General features: G+C 48.2%; 5 protein-coding genes across 5 annotated transcripts; 2 read left to right on the top strand and 3 right to left on the bottom strand.

The window, feature by feature from the left end:
* The first annotated feature begins 73 nt into the window (after positions 1 to 73).
* On the top strand, positions 74 to 3010 carry Arp5 (Actin-related protein 5). The gene is made up of 2 exons (XM_065865351.2): positions 74 to 658; positions 717 to 3010. Exons 1-2 carry the CDS (start codon positions 155 to 157, stop codon positions 2169 to 2171), a joined length of 1959 nt encoding a protein of 652 aa, XP_065721423.1. The 5' UTR covers positions 74 to 154; the 3' UTR covers positions 2172 to 3010.
* Positions 2148 to 2952, bottom strand: LOC108018614 (proteasome assembly chaperone 2). Its single transcript, XM_017086180.4, has one exon. The coding sequence runs from the start codon at positions 2950 to 2952 to the stop codon at positions 2209 to 2211; it is 744 nt and encodes a 247-aa protein (XP_016941669.3). The 3' UTR covers positions 2148 to 2208.
* Positions 3011 to 3342: 332 nt separating the features above from the next.
* MED17 (mediator complex subunit 17) lies at positions 3343 to 5563 on the top strand. The gene is made up of 3 exons (XM_017086160.4): positions 3343 to 3500; positions 3564 to 5322; positions 5388 to 5563. The coding sequence occupies exons 1-3, from the start codon at positions 3412 to 3414 to the stop codon at positions 5469 to 5471; spliced, it is 1932 nt and encodes a 643-aa protein (XP_016941649.3). The 5' UTR covers positions 3343 to 3411; the 3' UTR covers positions 5472 to 5563.
* Positions 5515 to 6501, bottom strand: LOC108018602 (uncharacterized). Its single transcript, XM_017086162.4, has 2 exons — positions 5825 to 6501; positions 5515 to 5768 (listed from the first exon to the last, which is right to left on the bottom strand). Exons 1-2 carry the CDS (start codon positions 6107 to 6109, stop codon positions 5634 to 5636), a joined length of 420 nt encoding a protein of 139 aa, XP_016941651.3. The 5' UTR covers positions 6110 to 6501; the 3' UTR covers positions 5515 to 5633.
* An 811-nt stretch (positions 6502 to 7312) lies between these two features.
* Positions 7313 to 13427, bottom strand: Ssdp (Sequence-specific single-stranded DNA-binding protein). The gene is made up of 2 exons (XM_017086151.4): positions 12532 to 13427; positions 7313 to 11217 (listed from the first exon to the last, which is right to left on the bottom strand). Exon 2 carries the CDS (start codon positions 10600 to 10602, stop codon positions 9259 to 9261), a length of 1344 nt encoding a protein of 447 aa, XP_016941640.2. The 5' UTR covers positions 10603 to 11217; positions 12532 to 13427; the 3' UTR covers positions 7313 to 9258.
* Positions 13428 to 13665: the final 238 nt, after the last annotated feature.

The raw sequence follows: 13665 nt of genomic DNA, 5'->3' as shown, positions 1-13665 counted from the left end.
AAAGTGAACCTTATACATAGATATGGGCACCCCCAAGTACAAATGGAAAGTCATGGCACTCTACAACACTGGATTTGCCGCATTTTGTTTACGAATCGAGGAGAAGCGAAACTGAGTGTTTGCCGGATGAAAACTACTTAATTAAGCTGCTGCGATGGTGGGCAAACGCATTCTGGTGATTGACAATGGATCCTACGAGTGCCGCGTGGGCTGGAGCGACTCCAAGGAGCCGGAGTTGCGTTTCCGCAACGTGCTGACCAAACCGCGCAAGGATCGCAAGAAGGAGGCAAGTCAGCAGGGCTCCGCCGAAGGTTCCTCCGCGGCGGCGGCTGTGGAGACACCGGCCGAAATCCAGGTGGGCAACGACATCACCAATATTGAGGCAGTGCGTGCTCATTTGAAGAGCCCCTTCGAGCGGAACGTGATAACCAACTGGAATCATCAGGAGCAGATATTTGACTACATATTCACCAAGATGGGATTCGAGGGGCAGGAGAGGATCGATCACCCGATCGTCCTCACCGAGGCGTTGGCCAATCCCAACTTTTGCCGCCAGCAAATGAGCGAGCTGCTCTTCGAGTGCTATGGGGTACCGGCGCTATCCTACGGCATTGATGCTCTATACAGCTGGGAGCACCATCAGCAAAAGCAAAAAAAGGTTGGTAATATGACCTCCTGATAGCTAACATCCTTATAACAAGAGTCTCCCCTTTTAGATTGCCGATGCCTTGATCCTTTCGTTTGGCTACAGCACCACCCATGTGATTCCCGTGCTCAATGGCAAACTTCAGCTGGAACATGTGCGCCGCCTTAATGTAGGCGGCTACCACATCATCACCTATCTCTTTCGGCTCATGCAAATGAAGTATCCCGTGCATCTGAATGCCATCACCATCAGTCGTATGGAGAAACTGGTCCACGAGCACTGCCACATCGCCGTGGATTACAAGGAGGAGTTGGTCAAGTGGGCCCAGATGGACTACTACGACGAGCACATCATGAAAATTCAACTGCCATACAATGCGGTGACTGCCACCAACGCCCTGCTCACCGCCGAGCAGAAGCAGGAGAAGCGACGCGAGCTGGCCCACCGCCTGTTGGAGATCAAGAATCGTCGCGAGCGGGAGAAGCTGCGTGAGGATGAGCAGCAGTTGTTTGTCTACAACAAGCTGAGGCAATTGTACGAGCAGAAGAAGCTGGACAAGTTTGAGCGGGCTCTGCAGCAGCAGCAGATAGGTACGTTGGAGGACTTAGATTCCCTTATCGCCACCATAAACTTGCGCATTAAGCGTGCCCATGACAGAGCACAGAGTGCTCCGCGGCCCAGCAAGCAACAGGAGAAGCTGGACAAGATGCCGAAGCCGCCAGAGGGCGTGTCCCAGGCGGACTGGTTGGCCGAGCTGCATAGCAAAAGGGAGCAACTGCTCGGTCGCAAGCAAGCCCGCCAGCAGCAGCGTTCCGAGATGGCCAAGAGGCATACCCACGCCGCTCAGGAAAGAATGCGAATCATCTCGTCACTGGCCAAAAGCGAGAAGCGTCGCAAGGCCAATGGTGAGGAGGAGGACGACGGCTTTGGGATGAATGACAATGACTGGGACGTGTACAAGCGAATCAATCGCTACAACGATGACAGCGATTCGGACGCGGATAACGAGCAGTTGCTGGAGTTCGAGAAGATCCTGAATCACTATGACGCCAACTTTGACGATGGCAATTCCAACGCCCAGGCCCAAAGTGCCGCCGAAAACTACCAGCTGCACTTTGGAGTGGAGGACATCCGCGTGCCGGAGATCCTGTTCCAGCCAAGTATGATTGGCTGCTCGGAGGCAGGTCTGGCGGAACTGATAGCGTTCGTACTGAAGCTCTTTCCCGCAGGGGAGCAGCAGCGTCTGGTGGACCACGTCTATCTGACCGGTGGATGTGCTCAATTCAGGGGTCTTAAGGAACGACTGACCAAGGAACTGCTGGAAATGCGTCCGTTCCAATCCACGTTCGCCATCTACGAATCTGATGAGCCCACTCTGAGCGCCTGGCTGGGAGCATGTATGCTTGCAAGGGAACCCAATTTTGGCAAGACGTTGTTCACGCGCCAGGACCACCAGGAGCATGGCAGCGAGTTCTTCCGGGAGCACAGGGCCAGCAATCTCTTTTATCCTACACCAAAAGATTAACATTTATTTGAAACCACCGAAAAATAAATGTACACGTCTAAAACAAAAGTTCCGTGACATCGTTGCCGAAGAGCAGGTTCCAGGACTTGGGCACCGTGAGCTTAAAGCTGCCATCGCCGCCGTTGCGCAGCTGAAGGAAGTCCTCGCAGAGTTCGTTTAGTTCCCGAACGATCAGAGAAGCATCTGTGGAGTTGTCGCCTTCCAGGAGGTAGCGGAATAAGAGCATGACGGGAACCTTTTGCTCATCGAAGGCCTTGAATAGCTGCAGGGCATTGCCACCGCCGTAGATAGCCTCGCCCTTGTGCTCCTTCCACTTGATCAGCTCGCTGTTTCCAAGTTGGGCGGCATGGGCTTCCTTGAAGTTGTCGCTGGCACGGTAAGCCCATGGCGACTCCTCGATCACACGCTTTTCGAAACCAAAGCTGCCGCTTAAGATGACCACACGACGAGCGCCCTTGAGCAGCTCCACCAGTTCCTTTTGAAAGTGGCCGGTGTGGCGGGCAACCCATGGCGCCCGGAACTGGACCACCAGCAGCTTGTCCTCGGAACCCTCGTAGAGTTCGCAGGAAGAGACCTTTTCCTTGGGCTCGTGCTGGTAGGCGGAGGGTCCGTAGACCGGGATCAGGGCAGGATGTGTGAGGGATCCGATGCGCCGGAGTTCCTTGGACGCAATCAACAGGTCACAGGCCAGCTGCGCCGCATTGCCCACGCAGATGCTCGGTATGATCACCGTGTGCTCGGCCAAGTCCAGTTTAGGACGCTTGTCCTTCAGAAACAACATGATTCGGGCAAATCTCTTGGAATCCGGAATGTGTTGGGAAGTTAAATCAAGTCAAAAATATGAAAGTAATGTTTTGGCGTTGCTATACTTACCAATTTTTGAAAGGTGGCAACGCTGGCCAGGGGCTTATCGGAACGGGGTAAATTTTATTCTTATTTTAAAAGGTTGCCGACTTTTTCAAGTATATGTATAATCAATAGAATATTTCAGCCCGACTGCTTTCTGTGAGTGCTTCAGAGTAGCTAAATATTTCTAAATATTATTAATCATTAATTTAAAATTTGGTTTTCGTCACTTATTTGGAGGTTGCAGAATTAAATTATGACTTCGGCACTATCTTGTAAGCAATTATCGGCTTCCATCACTCTGTTTTATGGATAACCGGGCGCAGACGTTTTCCAACACTTCATATTTGCGTTTTATTTTTGCTTGCCAAATGTTTTGTTTCCCGGCACAAAAATGTCCAATTCCGTGAATATATCGGTGGAAACCACCTGCGAGAACCAGATCCGTGAGATTGGCTACGATGGCACCGAGTTGTATCAACCGTAAGTGTTCCCGGGAGGCCGTATCCGCTCTTCTCAACAAGTTGTTGGTTTCTGCATTTCCAGGCCGCCCACCTTGTCCGAAAGTCTGGCGAAATGCGCGGCTCGAATTGACTTCAGCAAGACGTCGCTGGACGACCTGAAGAAGGAGGAGAAGACAGCGGCGGCTGCCACCGAGGAGGACAAGGACGCCACCCAGTTCCAGGAGAGCCTGTGGCCTTGGGACGCTGTGCGCAACAAGCTGAAGGATGCCCTCACCGAGATTTGTGTGCTGTCCGATGTGATTTCTGTGGCCAAGGATAAGCGCTACCTGGTGCTGGATCCCTTGCTGGAGGAAGCAGACGACACCAAGCCCATTGTGCAAGTCTACAGCCGCAAGAAGGCCATATCGCAGGCGGCACAGGTGCTTCTCGGCGGAGCTGAACGCTTGAGGAATGCCCACAGTGAGCAGCGTAGCCGAAATGTCTCGGATTTCCACATAGAACTACTGCGTCTGCGACAGAACTGGCGTTTGAAAAAGGTGTCCAACGCTATCATAGGGGATCTCAGCTATCGCACCGCGGGCTCCAAGTTTGGGATGAGCGGCACCTTTGAGGTGACCAAAGCGGAGGAGGCCGGCGATGAAGACACCCCCAGCTCCTCCAACAACAGCAGCAGCAGCACTTCCGGAAACAATGGCATGCAACAGAAAGCTAGCTCCGCTCTGAGGGTGATTGTCCCAGCGGAGCTACAGGGTGTGGCCTACATCAAGGTGATCACGCAGAAGGATCAGGAGGACCTTTGTACCGCCCAGGTTAATCTAATGGGCCACGGACCCAACATAACCGCACAGGTGGGCGTGTGGCAAAAGACCTTGGAGTTTGCCCAAAATGTGCTTTTCTGCAAGGAGCTGTTTGCTCAGTTGGCTCGCGAAGCCATCCAGCTCCAGGCACCCATTCCACATGTGGTCATTGGCAACCAGATTCGAGCCACCCTGCTGCCCAATATCCAGCTGATCATCTCATTGTGCCACTCGACCACCTTCGATTCCAGCCAGCCGGCACCAATCAACGATCATGACCATGTGCTGGAACACTCCCTGCATCAGCTGCTGCGCGAGGTGCACTACAAGAACTCCCATCACCCGTTCCCTCATCCGGCCAGTGCTCCATTGGGACCAACGAAAAAACGCATGCTGGCCGGGCCCATGGCTGCGGATCGGGAGACGCTCTTGGATATGACCAAGTCCCAGACTATTCTCGAGCAGATCATCGCCCAGGCGCAGCACATATTTATGCGCAAGCGGACGCAGTATGTCCTCGATACGCTGGCTAGGGACGTAAAGGACCCACAGATTGTGTCGCATTGGAACGCTATGAACAGCCCGACCATGTCATGTGTGAAGATCAACATTGTGACGCACGGGTACGACGCCATTGGACGCACCTCGCTGGTGATCCATGTCAAGGAGCGCTCTCTAAAGTGCATTTGTCGAGATGGGCGAGTTATGCGACTCTCCTATGAGCCGCAGGAGTTGCGCGACCTCATTCTCTGCCAGATCAACTCACACCAGATCTCCTGCCTGATCAGCTTGGCCCGATGCATGGCCTGGACGGTGCTCTCGAATAGCAATCACTTGGGCATCGGAAAGGTGGAGCCGCTGGGCAATGCCAGCTCTTGTCTGCTGGCCTCACCCAATAGCGATCGCATGATTGCCGTTCAGATCCGCTGTGATCCACAGATAGATGTTAAGGTCTATATAGCCAGAAGTCCACGCCAGGACTTCTTCCCCAGTCCACTGGTACCGGAGAAATTGTGGGAAAATCTGGGCGGCAATTTTAAAGAGGTTGGTCTGTTTTTAAAATTAACCAATTAAGTTCCTAACATATTTGGTTTCATGTTTCTTTCCAGGTGCGGTTCGACAAAATCGAGGGCAAGAGCTTCCTCAATAAAATGGAATTTCTGATGGCTTCATTGACCAGCAACTCAGCTTAGAAAGCTCTACACGCATCCACTAGTGAATAAATCGATTTATAACTCTGTCTTAAGGATTATTTAAAGTAAAAATAGTTGTAATTAGTTTTACACACAGATTGTTTGTCCATCGGTCTACAGCTATTGTATTGTGAAGGATTAGTATCTTGAGGTGCTTTCAGTTCAGTGCATCAGGCTGTAGCTGACGTTGTTTTTCCACAGGCGTGGCTGATAGTTGAGAGATTCCGGCGACTTATTGCGCTGCTGCATGATGGTAAAGGTGTCCTCCAAACTGACAACATTGGCGCGATTGGTGCTCTGTGAGGAGACGAGATCAGTGATCTGTGGATAGCTGTCTGCCATTCCGGACTCACCCAACGTTCCAGATCGCAGAAGCTGATGTTGTAGTTCTGTCCGCGTGGTTGAAGGGTCAGCACCTCCATCTGCTCCCCCAGTGGCTGGGCGAGGCGCAGATAGAGTCCTCGATTGGTGGAGAAGAGGACGGGCACCCGCTTGGCTGGCGCCGATCCAGCGCCCGTTCCGGCGCCGGGAATCTGCCTGTAGGTCGGCAAATGATTCAGCGTGGATACCGACTCCTCCGGCAATTGGGCATCGCTGCCGGCACCGACCCCGACTCCCACAGTCCGCATCAGACCCATGCAAGTGTAAAAGCAGGACGCCACCTTGCCGCATTTATGGAATTAGTGGCCCTACTCGATTTCCTGATCCCTCAAGCGGACCACGTATGAAGTTCGGCGTTCAATATGCATTGCTAGCACCACACACTCCTTAACCTATCGATTTTGTGCAGCGACGAGCGCAACGTCAACACGGTCCGAGTGTCCAGCGAGTGTGTATCTTAGCCCCCTCAATTTGTATGGGCCACAATCGAGCGGCCGGTTGCCCCGACGACCAGTTCCACTCCCGCTCCCTGTCCCAATGGCCGGCCAGTGGTGTCCATTCATTAGCCATGTGCGTGTGCCGGACCAATTGTCTCGGCCAGAACGAGATAGCCGGCCACACGCGTTTTCTGCAAAATTGTTCAATTAATGCCAGCGGGAACAGAAATCTGTTTGATGCATGTATGCAATCAGGAGATCAAGTCCAACTGATGGTGCTGCGATTGCAATTAACAAGACTGCTATTTCACAGGTTTTATGGATACCCCTTAAAAAAATATCGGATCCTTAACCATTCTTCAATTAAATATAATTATACTTATATAGGTATTTGGTCCTTTCAATTCAAAGATTGTACTTCTTTCTTTTACTTTTTACAAATATTGTTTTAAAACTTTATTTCATTTTATATTATATTGTTGTTTTTGTTTGTGTTGTGTACTTGTAAATTGTATAATTAACACTAAAATACTTATTTAAACATATTTTCATATTCAATCGGTTTTTTTGTTTTTGTATTCCCTTCATTATTTTTTTCGATTTTTATGTGTTACTTTTTTGCAATTTTTTTGTTTTTGTTATTTGTGGTTTGGGCGACTTATACTTTTGTTTACTTAATTCCGCTCCATTATACATTAGATTTTGTTTTGTGGTTTATATAGATCCAGCAATTGAAACGCTCAAACCTTAAGCGTTAGTTAATAAATTTAACTTAGTCACTATTTAAGTTGTTTCGCTTGTCGCATCATTGATGCGGCGTTCCATACTATCCATACTATAATTTAGATATAATTCATGCAGCACATACTATAAATTTCTCCACTCCGCGCTCGTACATATTTTAAATTCCGACACATTAAACATATACAATATTTAAAATAGATTTCTTCCATTTTTTCTTCTTGTTTAATTATTTTATCAATTGATTTGTGTGGTGTGTGGGGATGTTAATGTGTGTGTGTGTTTTTTTGTTATAAAGAAATTTTTATTCGCTTCTTTATAGGTATTTCTTTTGATTTGTTTATGTTGCTGGGCTTACAAATTAGTTTCGAATCTAATGCTACTATACGGGTTGGTTGGTTTCTCCTATGAATGCAAAATGTGCTGTATCGCTAGAAGGATGCAAGCACAGACATATACAATGTGTATATAGCTTTATTTATATATTTTATGCACTTTAAGACTTTTGTTTGTACAGCATTCGTGTTAAGTGTGTGATATTTTGAAGTAAACTTTGCATTAGGTTATGTTTCTACAATTGTTGCTGCTTCTGCTGCTGCCTTTACGAAATATATAACATATACTTTATATGCATATTAAACAGCTAAATCTTATAGTAATGCGCGTAGCTATTTGCAATAAATTAGTGCATACAATAGGCTACATCTGTATCTGTTTCTGTCTATATATAATGTTTACATATAGCTTTCTATATAATTTTCTTTCGCTGCCCTAATGCACACACAATGCCGTGAGGAAATCGAAACGAGTGCAAACTGTTGCCGCTCTCCAAAGTGAGGGAAATCGTACAGATCGTGTCATATCTCATACAAATGGTATTGCTCGCCGTTGGAAGGAACTTAAATAACGATTTTCATTTTAGTTTGTTTGGTTAAAATATAAATACATACATACACATACGACAAATGAGAAAAAAAGACTAAACAATACAACAAACAAACAAACAAGCACAGACGGGCAGACAGAATAGAAGCGTTAAGAGACGACCACAAAGTGCCAAGTTTACAATTTGTACAATGAGAATTAAAAAGAATAAAATTTGGGCCAAGCGAAACAAGCGATCTAGACATTGCCCATTCTGCAAAATGGAGCAGTTCAAGAAGAGTCCATATGTGTATGAGTGCGGGCTACAGACTATCCATATACAAGTCCAATAATGCTAACTATATACTCAACTAGGTATTATGCATATCATTATAAATATTCCATTCATATGCTTTTTGCTTGCTTAACAAACAATTGATCTGCGATTATGATTTCGATTTTCTACATAAGCAAGTGAATGGGTATAAATAGGGGATAGGATAGGCGAATGGATCTGGAGAGTTTGGTGAGGTAAGGTGAGTGTTTGCAACAACTAAACTAAACACAAGGCTCACTAAACTTGTTGCATACATGTTTAACATTACTTTAGTATACAGTCGAGTATCTGTAAATCAAACCAAAAAGAGAACTTACAAGTTGCTTTACAGATTTTGCTTGTATTTCTAGTTCTAGTACGACTGACAGAAGTTCGACTATGCTTGTTTGTTCATTACAATTACAATTTTTGCTTGCTTGGATTGGTTTTCTTTACTTTTCGGTAGTATCTCAAGTTCTGCTGGAAAAACTTTCATTCTGTCCTCCACTGCCCTGCCCGCTACCTTTTAGTGCCTTTTTGTGAGTTGAATTTTCGACGGAAAACTAAAATTAAGCATAGAATACAACAACGAAACGAACTTATCTAGAATCAACAGCGAGAAATCCAAGACGAAGGACAGTGGCAGTGGCAACAGAACGCTTCTACGTCCGCATGATCCTTTCACAGTTTTACATTTGCTGCTTTAGTCTATTATATTTAAGGGTTCTTCTTTTTTTGTTTCGCTTTTCTCTATTTCTCATACATGCGTTAAATGTTAATTACTTTATGCTTATGTATCAAGGATTTCTACTACCGCGTTCTTATTTGCTGTGTGGTGTGGTGTTGTGTGTGGGTCTCGCCTTCAGAAATTGTTGTTGCCATTGCTGAGCAGATTGGAGGCGGCGGCCCCAAGAGCAGCAGCCGCAATGGAAGCGGCCGAGGAGCTGCCCGCCGATCCATTGGACGCCGCAGCCGCCACCACAGCTGCCACAGCGGCTGCCACCGTGTTGAGATGCTGCTGATGCTGCTGCTGTTGTTGGTGATGTTGTTATGGCATGAAGTAGTCCGGATGATCTGTGTCTTTCTCGAACCGCTTGGCCTCCTCGTGCATGCTCTCCTTGATCTTCAGAATGGCCGCCGATTCCGTTTGATCGTTTTCGCCGGGTCCGCCGAATCCGCCCAGATTGTAGTCGCCCATGCCGCTGCCGGAGTCCTCGCGCGGCGTACCAGGTCCCCCGTTGGCCGGCGAGTTCTTCATGCCGTCCAGGCCGGAGCCGTCGGGTCCGCCGCCGCCATTAAGTACGGGGCCCATTGAATTCGGCCCGCCGCCCATCGGACCCATTCCGCCGGGTCCACCTCCTCCACCGCCGCCATCCGGCCCACCGCCCATCGGGAATTCGGGCTTCATCAGGGCGTACATGCTGTCGCCGGGTCCTCCGACTGGTCCGCCTTGCGTGTTATCCTGCGGCGACGGCATGATAGGCGTTCCCGGACCCGGCGGCCCATTCGAGCCCGGCCCGGGTCCATAGTTTCCTGGCGATGATGACGAGTACGCGTTCAGTGGCGCCGAAGCATTCGGCTGCCATTGCGGCGGTCTGCCGCCCGCACCGCCCATGCCCATAGGCGGCATTCCGCCGGGTCCGGGTGCCGGGCCACGCATTCCGCCCGGTCCGCCGTAGCCCATCGGGCCCATGCCGCCGGGACCGCGTGGCGGATTCATGCGCGGATTCATCGGCCCCATCCCGCCACCTGGCCGTGTGGGATCCATGCTATTGGGCATCATGGGCTGACCGGGCGGTCCATTGAACTCATTGCCCATGCCCTGCATACGCACGCCAGGCCGCGGTCCTCCCGGATATCGGGGTCCGCCCATGAACGGCGGCTGGCCGGGCATCATCTGCGACGGCGGCGGCTGTGGACTGGAGGCGTGCGTCGGTGGCGACGGTCGCATCGTCGAGTTTGGGAAGAAGTTCGGTCCCATCGGTCCGCCGGGACCCATTGGGCCACCATCGCCGCCGGGCGGCATCTGTCCCAGTGGGCTGGGCGCCGGTCCGCCGGCATTGTGCGGGCCACCTGGTCCAATTCCGTTCACCCCATAGCCGGAGCTAACGAAGCCATAGTCGTGGAAGGCCTTTGCCTCCGAGCTGTGATCGCACTGATCCCGGCGCTCGGGCGCCGCACAGTAGAGGTCCCAGAAGACGCACCACCAGGTGTGCAGGAATCCCGGAGGCTCGCCCAGCGTTATGTTCTTCTCCCATCGGATCTCCGAGAGGAATGTCTGTGCCGCCTTCTGGGCGCCAACGTGCAGCAGATATTCGTACACGTACAGGGCCAACTTTTCGCGGGCCTGGGCGTCCGATGGAACCGCCGATGTCTTTGATTTGCCGTACATTTTGTGTGATGTTGCTGTTGTTGCTGGATGTTGAATGTTGCTTGTTGGCTGCGTTCCTAGTTGCTGTTGTTGTTATTGTTGCGCTGGTGCTATTGGTTGTTGGTTAGGTGGTTTTTGTTTTCGGAGTTTGGGTTTTCTCGCCTCTCTTTTTCGTCGCTAGTTCGCTTTTTGTCTACCAACGACTTCCACCGTATTTAAATTTTTTATACTTTTTTTTATGTACTTTTCGAGGCTCTTGCTGTTTCTTCCTCCTCTTCGGTTGTTTCAGCTTCTTCGTCGTCGTTCTTCTTCTTCTTCCTCAGCGGCTGCTGTTACTGCTGTGCTGTTGTTGTTTTTTAATTGGCCGCGCTTTGGGCTCACGCAGCCGTTCTCCGCCGCTCTATTACTTCCACCATTTTTAATAAAAATATATATTTTGACTTTGCCTTTTGGCTGGTTAAATTGGATGTGGATTGGAACGCACTGTGTGCCTTTACTTTTGGTTTTTTTTACTTAATAAACTTTTTAGCGCGCTCTCCGCCGTTTGTGTGTGTGTCGCCACTTCTTCGTTTTACCGTTTATTTTTTTTTCAGGTATTTTTTTGCCTGATTGTTGCTGCTTCTTCTTGCACAACCACTAAAAACAGAAAAAAAGAGCAGAGAGAAAAAGAGAGCATGAGTGAGAGAGCCTGAGTTGGTGTGTATGTGTGTTGCAAATTTCCGTGTGCCTGTGTGAAGTGCGGCTGTGTGTGAGCGTACTTGCGTGATTGCGAGAGAGGAGAGGGAGCGCGCGCATTGTCGACAAAACGGCACAAGTGCCACACTGACCGTCAAAACTTTTGTACAACCTACTAATATTAATATTAATTTGTTTTATAAAAAAATAATTCACACGAAAAATTCGTTTTTATCTAGCCATTTATATTTTAGGTTTGTTTTTGATATGTCTAATTAAGCTTTTTATAATCATAATGTATTTCTCAGGAAACTCAGGATTAGTTTAGAAGCGACTTTAGATTTAATTTTAAATTTACGTCATAGATTTCAAGAAATAAGCTTTTCTGGTAGCCAGTTTGCAAAGGAGGGCATGAAAAGCCCATTTAAAGGAAAACTTTTCGAATCGACTTTGTTGCGTCGCCCGTTCCGCACAGGTGAGTGAGTGATGCTCTTGGCCTCTCGGCTTAGTACATATGTATAGTACACAGGTAGGTAGCAAAAGGCCAACGGGCAGCATAGACCCTCTGTCCGTCAGTCAAACGGACAATCAAATCACAATTCGTCTCTGGAGTCAGCGAAAGGCGGCCCCAAATATTGGTGGCACTGTGCGGTGGAGAGTGGGCGGTGGGTGGTTGAGTGACAGCCCGAGAGACAGGGCGCGTGGCGATAAGGCCAATTGGTTCTACGGACAGGTGCATCAGTTACTAGGCACTATCGACTATATATCCAATGGCTGGGAAAACTGTACGACCGATTTGAATACGGCCTCTGGCGAACTCGACGAACTGGCAAATGTACACAGAGAGCGAAACTATGGGCTGTCAGCTGTTATCATTTTAAACAGAAGGTGTTATCGGAATCTATTATGAAACCAGGTTGGAAACTATACGAATTCCGAACCAATAATCACAAAAAAAAGGGTTAAGAGTACCTAAACTTGCAATGACTACGAAATACCGGTCCATCTCTCTCGCTCTCTCTTCTCTGCCGCTGCCCAGCCTCGGCTGGCGTCGCTGTCGGCACACACAGCAATGCAACAACAAAAAATAAGTAAAATCTACATTATTTCTTCATTGTTGTTGTCTAGTTGGAGACGTCATCAAATTGGGTACGCGGGTTTTCTCTCGCACGTTCTACTTTTTGCCACACACTCTCGCACACACGCACTCACACTTGAAAGCACAGCTTCACAGATGGCCGTTTGTTGTTGTTGTTTCTGCTGTTGCATACGCACCTTTTGCCGTTTACTGTTAGTTTTTCTGATTTTTTGTCGATCGCCCTCCTAATACTTTGAAATACTATTATTTTGGCGAGTGTCGTGTGCTGCTGATTGCAATTTTATCACAAAATCAACAAGAAACACAAACACACGTCGAGAGGCTGCTGCTGCTGCGCTCGCGAAAGAGAGAAGAGAGTGAGAGAGGAGAGAGCGGGAGCGAGTTCGGTGCGAGAGAGGGAGGAGCGATAGCGAGAATACGGAATTTTATTACAATCTTCATTGATTTTTCGTATTCGTATTTGTATTAGCGGCTCCCCGGCTCCTCACATGTTTTGCGCGCATACATATAATTATTTATTATTAAACCGCGCGCTATTTTACTTCGTTTTTTTTTTTTAATTTGCCTTTCGCACCAATTCTCCTTGCTTCGATTTAAATTGTGTGTGCGAGTGTATGTTTATTTGTACGCTTGTGTGTGTGTATGTATATGTTCGTGTGTTTTTAATTTCTTTTCTAAACACACTTTTTCGCCTGCCGCCGCTGTGTTGTTGCTGTAATTTTTGCAAGTTTTCTCTTCACACGCCTTTCATTCGCCGTGCGCTTTGTCCGTGTATTCGACGATTGCTTTTACTGCCTGTTCGGCTGCTGCTGCTGCTTCTTCTTCTTCCACTAAAAATCGGCTCTTTTTCGCCTGTACGAAATTTTCACAGCGAGCTATTGCGTTGAAATGCATTTTAAACGGATGTCATTTCGAAAGCAAACACAACGTTCACATTTTCACTTTGATTTCCATAGATTATTAGTTTGGTTAATTTGTTTAAACACGGCAAAATCGTATAAATATTTTTACTGCTACAAGTTGCGTCTTCGTCTTTAGATTTCATCGATTTCGATTGTTTTCAAAGCATCGGTAATCGATGTTTGGCACTCCAACATCGATGTTTTTCATCTCTTTCCCGGCGCCTGCTCCACGCTCTCTCTTTTCGTTTCGTTCGAGTATGACCGTTCGCCGGCGGCTTAAATATGCCGCTGGGCTGCGGAAAAGGTACTATAATTCACTAAAAGCACGTCATTTGTAGTGCTTTTAATTATTGTTTTCGCATTTTTGGCTTTCTATTAAGAAGTTTAAATTACTTTTTTAATTGGACA

This window comes from Drosophila suzukii, chromosome 3 (assembly GCF_043229965.1).
Source record: "Drosophila suzukii chromosome 3, CBGP_Dsuzu_IsoJpt1.0, whole genome shotgun sequence".
Lineage (NCBI taxonomy): Eukaryota > Metazoa > Arthropoda > Insecta > Diptera > Drosophilidae > Drosophila > Drosophila suzukii.
The sequence above is the reverse complement of the archived record's forward strand: the minus strand, read 5'-3'. Positions and strand labels throughout refer to the sequence as shown.

Bases quoted from the DNA above. Each gene is read 5' to 3' on its own strand.
- Ssdp (XM_017086151.4), bottom strand. From the start codon at position 10,602: ATGTACGGCAAATCAAAGACATCGGCGGTTCCATCGGACGCCCAGGCC.
- LOC108018602 (XM_017086162.4), bottom strand. From the start codon at position 6,109: ATGGGTCTGATGCGGACTGTGGGAGTCGGGGTCGGTGCCGGCAGCGAT. The intron at 5,769-5,824 runs GTGAGTCCGGAA...GTCTCCTCACAG, and splicing joins TCTGCGATCTGGAACGTTGG to AGCACCAATCGCGCCAATGT.
- Arp5 (XM_065865351.2), top strand. From the start codon at position 155: ATGGTGGGCAAACGCATTCTGGTGATTGACAATGGATCCTACGAGTGC. The intron at 659-716 runs GTTGGTAATATG...CTCCCCTTTTAG, and splicing joins ATCAGCAAAAGCAAAAAAAG to ATTGCCGATGCCTTGATCCT.
- LOC108018614 (XM_017086180.4), bottom strand. From the start codon at position 2,952: ATGTTGTTTCTGAAGGACAAGCGTCCTAAACTGGACTTGGCCGAGCAC.
- MED17 (XM_017086160.4), top strand. From the start codon at position 3,412: ATGTCCAATTCCGTGAATATATCGGTGGAAACCACCTGCGAGAACCAG. The intron at 3,501-3,563 runs GTAAGTGTTCCC...CTGCATTTCCAG, and splicing joins GGCACCGAGTTGTATCAACC to GCCGCCCACCTTGTCCGAAA. The intron at 5,323-5,387 runs GTTGGTCTGTTT...GTTTCTTTCCAG, and splicing joins TGGGCGGCAATTTTAAAGAG to GTGCGGTTCGACAAAATCGA.